We start from the raw sequence: 4,675 nt of genomic DNA, 5'->3' as shown, positions 1-4,675 counted from the left end.
GCAGCGGCAGCAGCAGCAGCGGCAGCAGCGGCAGCAGCTTGGGGCCTGTTTACACCAGCGCGGCCGCGGCAGCAGCGCTTGGGACAGCGACGCCCCTGTCAACGCAGCGTCCGTTCTGCCGGCAGCTCCCGCAGCAGGGCCGTCASCAGCACAGCGCACACCTGGCCCAAGGCAGGACGAGCAGCTCAAGCCTCCCAAGCCTCGTTTATCCCGTTTCCCTCCCATTTCCCCCACGTTTGCTCCTGCGCAGTGCATGTGGATCCCTCCCTTTCCCCACCTTTGGTCCTTCCCCTAAACATCCCCTCATCAGCTCCACACTTTCCCACAATCCCCTTAAATGATCCCAGAATAAGTTTGGCACAATCCCCCAACTTTCCTTGGCGTTGTATTCCGTAGTGAGGAAAGCTTCCCTTGCCAGGGTAGTGTGGCTGAGCAGTCTAAGGTGCTGGAATAAGGCTCCAGTCTCTTTGGACGTGTGGGTTCAAATCCCACCACTGCCAGGTCCCTTTTAGGCCCTTGAGAGGCAGCTGGAGGCATGGAGTTGCTTCTTTTCTCTGTGCCGTGCTGGTCGATGCCACATCTGGAGTAGTGTGTGAGGAGACCACATCTGGAGTAGAGACTGTGTCCAGCTCTGGGCTGCCCAGCACACGAACCACAGACAGACTAGACTGGAGCAGTGAATCCAGGGACAGAGCAGAGAAAGAGCCAGACTCTTCCTCTTCCCAGTGGCATCCAGTGCAAGGCTATGCCTCTCCCAAGGGGCAGAAGTTGAAATCCAGGGAATTCCTCTGGTGGATGAGAAACAGATTTTGCCCAACACAGAGGAGACTGTCCAAGCTGTGCCCATCACTGTCCTTGACAGGACCTCAGGGTCAAGCTGGGACAGGGCAGATGGTCAGGGGAGTCACATTCTGCCCCCCTTTAATGATGGCAAGGTTGAAATAAGGGTGCAGCGACTCCAAGAAGCTGCTGGTGAAAGCGAAGGGGTGGGACCTGTCGGTGGGGCTGGAAAACGAGACCTCACCTGCCTCAGAGTCGAGGAAAATTCCCACCACTTGGGTGCTCGGATCACAAGCAGAGTGGTTGAGGGGGAAGGGCCGTGGGAAGACCAGGAGGCAGAGTCCCAGCATGGACACACGCTCATGAATTCCTGCCCGGCCTTGGGAGGTCCATGCATGTCTCCAGGAGATTCCTGCAGACAGTCCAGGGCTCCCTCTTCCAGGAGTATGGAGTCCCAGTGTCACAGTCAGGAGATTTTGGCCCTGAGGGACGATTAAGCGGTGTCCCAGCAGAATTTGAACTTGCAAGAAGAAATAAATTGCATCTTCACAATTGGACCTGCAGTTTGGGCTTGTTCCAACTACAGACAGAATCAGTCATGGATGACACTTCAAGAAGCAAAGGAGAAATAATAAAACACAACCTCAGTCATTGTAAACTGTGACTGAGGTTTTTTTGCCATCACTTCTCCAGCCACTTTTCACCCTTCCCAAATATTGCATGGTCCATGTCTCACCACAGGCAAATCAGCAAGGCACTTGCTAAACTTTCTTCTGGGAAAAAGGCCTCTAAAATCAAAGGCAGGGAAATGATGAAAGAGCAGAGAGTGCTTCTGAAGGGAAGTCTTCCTTGAAGGTCAGCTTGTGCTGGAAACTCGGACCTCCCTAGGGTGACTTTTGTTCTTGCAAAAGCTTATCTGGTAAATGCTGGTTTCCACATATTTACTTTCCCACTCCCACTGGGTTCACTGGTATTATTGGAAACAAAGTAACACAAAGTATCCAGGCTCGGTTGTGTGGTAGGTACAGGGTATCTACTGCAAAGAAACAGCTGATACTTTTCCAAGCATCCCAAAGGAACACGAAATCAAGATGTGAACTGCTTCCTAGCCACCAACGCCAGGAGGAAAAAAATCTATTTCACTAGGACAAGTGTTCTGCCTTCAAGCCCAGATCAGGTTGCTCAGTTCTGTGTCCCACCAAGATCTAAATATCTCCAAAGACGGAGATCTCCCATGCCTCTGTCCCCATATTTGACCATGCTCAGGATGAAGGGGGGGGAATTTCCCATCTTGCAAATTCTGCCCATTGCCTTCCACCCTGTTGCTGAGTACCTCCAAAAGCCTGGCTCTGGCTGCTCTACAACCCCATTAGGCAGTGGCAGACAGTGATTCAATGCCCCTTTGCTGTCTCCTCTCCACGTTGGACAAAGCCCCACCAGCTCGGTGGCTGCCACTGGGCTTGCTCCAGCCTGTCCCTGTCTGCCCATTAACCTCTCATGGGCAGACAGCTCATGTCATGAATATTTGATCATTAGAAAATGAAGTGAGAAAGAGGAGAGACTGGGCAGAACTGGACAGTGAGAGAGCAAGGGGCTAGTCTGCTAGTTGGCTACTTAAAGAAGTAATACTTATGCTGATAGCATGGCTATAAGGAGACGTTATCAACATTAAAGAATTAAGTAGAATGTTAAAGGCGATGGAGAACTGTTTGCCCTGTCGCCTGCCCTCGTTAGGGACCTCACAGTGCTGGTGGTGACATGTCCCCTGCTGTCTCCACTGTCCCTTCCCTGAACAGGAGAGGCCCATACCCAACCCAGACCAGTGTAGGGAGGCCTGTACCCACCCCGAAAGGTGCCAGAGGGTCCATATCCAGCCCCAAAGGTGCAGGGGGACCCAGAGCCACCCCAAAAGGTGCCAGAGGGTCCGTATCTAGCCCAAAAGCTTCAGGCAGCACCAGAGCCACCCAAGGGGCACCATCAGGTGCACGCACCCCGGAGCCTGGTGGTGGCAGCGCCTGGGGAGACCAGCTGCCTCTGGCTCCCAAATCTTCTTCACTCCAGTTGCAAAACTCTTTCACAGCAAGGAAAGATTCCATGACAAAGAAAAGCACCTGGGAGCCCCCACTGCCTCGCCTTCACGTTCGTGTGCAAACCTTTATTGACCACAGTTCTGCTGAACAGCAGCTTGGCAGGACACAGCGCGAGAGAAAGAAGAGCCCAGACACCCTCCCCCCATTCAGCTCCAAGCACATGTCAAGGAAACCCAGGCACTGGGGGACTCCGGGCACCTCGTGCCAGCAGAGTCCATGGAACTGCTGGTGCAAGGCCAGCGTGACGGAGGGGAGAGGAAGGTGGAGAGCCGGGGTAGAGCCTCTGCTCCGTCCTGGGCTCACGTACACGGCACCAAGAGGTGCCAGCGGGCGAGAGCAGGGTTTGTGCCCCAGCAAAGGCAGCACAGGGCAGGGGAGAGGCCAGGACACSTGGGCGATTCAGCCAGGGCCTCTCACCCTCCTCACAGCCTCCCAAACCTCCTTCCCTTCTCCAGCACAAGAAATGGAGCCCCAAAGAGCCCCTGTCCCCCTCAGCCACTGGCTGCTCCCTGGGTTTGAGCAGAGCTAAGCTGACCATCTGCTCCTGCAGGAGCAAGGAGGGGAGCAGAAGGAGCATCTGGGGAAGGACGGGAGGCCTCCGAGGCTGGGGATGAGGTGGGGTGAGGTGTGCGTGTGGGGGGGGTGCTGTTCCTGGGACCCAGCCACACTGCTCCTTTTTCCACACAAAACCAAGGGCGGATCCTCCCCTGACCCAAAGAGGCGGACCGGAACGTGTAGATCTCGGCCCCATTATCAGCACTGACAAATGTCACCTGTCCTTTTGTGCAGTCCAGACACACCCAGATCCTCTTGGGGACTGGGGACAAGGACAAGGGGGTGGGAGGGGATGTGAGAGCCTCAAACTTTCCCTTCTGGTACTGCACAGCCCAGATCCCTTCCTCAGGGCTCAGATCAATCCGTCCCTTCCTCCTCAAGCGCTCCTTGGCCACCCCCACGGACCAGTGGGAATCAGCACCCACCTCCACCTCCACCTCCCAACAGTGCCTCCCCCCAGTGAACACCTCACGGCCCAGCACACAGAACGAAGAATCAAATCTCCTGCAGCTGTCCGGAAGGTCCTGCCATGTCTCTCCCCATCTCACGCTTCTGCAGTCCTCAGACAGGACGAGCTGGGGATGAGCTGTGTAAGGATCCAGGGAAACCTCCTCTGCAGGCACAAGAAGAGTCAGAGTATCAGGGGCAGAGGCTCAGCCCTGGGCAGGGTTTCACCTCTTTGGGGAAGGATCTGCCCCGCTGAGGTGGAGATGCAGCACCTCCTTCCACCAAGGAGAAACAAGGACTGGGGCCCTCAAGTTCATGGTCCAAGGTGCAAGTTCTACCCAGCCATGCACTGCCTGAGGACAGGGACTGCCCTGCACTGTCCCTGCACTGCCCAGACCCATTGCTCCCCAGGCACACAAAGAAAAAGAGTATGATACCCCTGGGAGGAAAGAACGGGCAGAGGATTAAACAACAAAATGGCTTTACCTTTGTCTACAGGCAAAACGAGTCTTCTCCACGCTGCAAGGAAAGACAAGAGCCAGTTACAACACGAGGCAGGGCCACACTGTGGACATGGGCAGGGGAGAGGGCCCAGTCCTGTTCTGGTCACCCAGCGGTGGCCACAGTTCCCTGCACATCACACTGGGGTTCCCCCAGGGCCCAGCCACTGCACTGCTGCAGAGGACAGGCAAAGAGGGAAAGGGCTGAGCACCCAGAGCCTGGGCAAGGGCTCGGCTCTGGGCCCAGAGCTCACGGCACAGGGAGACTCACCCAGTTCTGCAGCTTGTTCTCCTGGAAAAACA

At 55.7% G+C, this 4,675-nt stretch overlaps 1 protein-coding gene across 1 annotated transcript; it reads right to left on the bottom strand.

Moving 5' to 3' along the window:
• Positions 1-44: 44 nt before the first annotated feature.
• LOC112962883 (butyrophilin subfamily 1 member A1-like) lies at positions 45-4,509 on the bottom strand (the record flags this gene model as incomplete). Its single annotated transcript, XM_026059430.1, has 3 exons — positions 45-1,360; positions 3,367-4,038; positions 4,359-4,509. Coding segments are annotated over 3 exons (1,311 nt in total), but the record flags the coding sequence as incomplete, so codon positions are not given.
• Between the last annotated feature and the right edge of the window lie 166 nt (positions 4,510-4,675).

The sequence above is a fragment of the Apteryx rowi genome, unplaced genomic scaffold, assembly GCF_003343035.1.
Source record: "Apteryx rowi isolate R43461 unplaced genomic scaffold, aptRow1 scaffold_1573, whole genome shotgun sequence".
Taxonomy (NCBI): Eukaryota; Metazoa; Chordata; class Aves; order Apterygiformes; family Apterygidae; genus Apteryx; species Apteryx rowi.
Note: the sequence above shows the minus strand (reverse complement) of the source record. Positions and strands in the feature narration are given on the sequence as shown.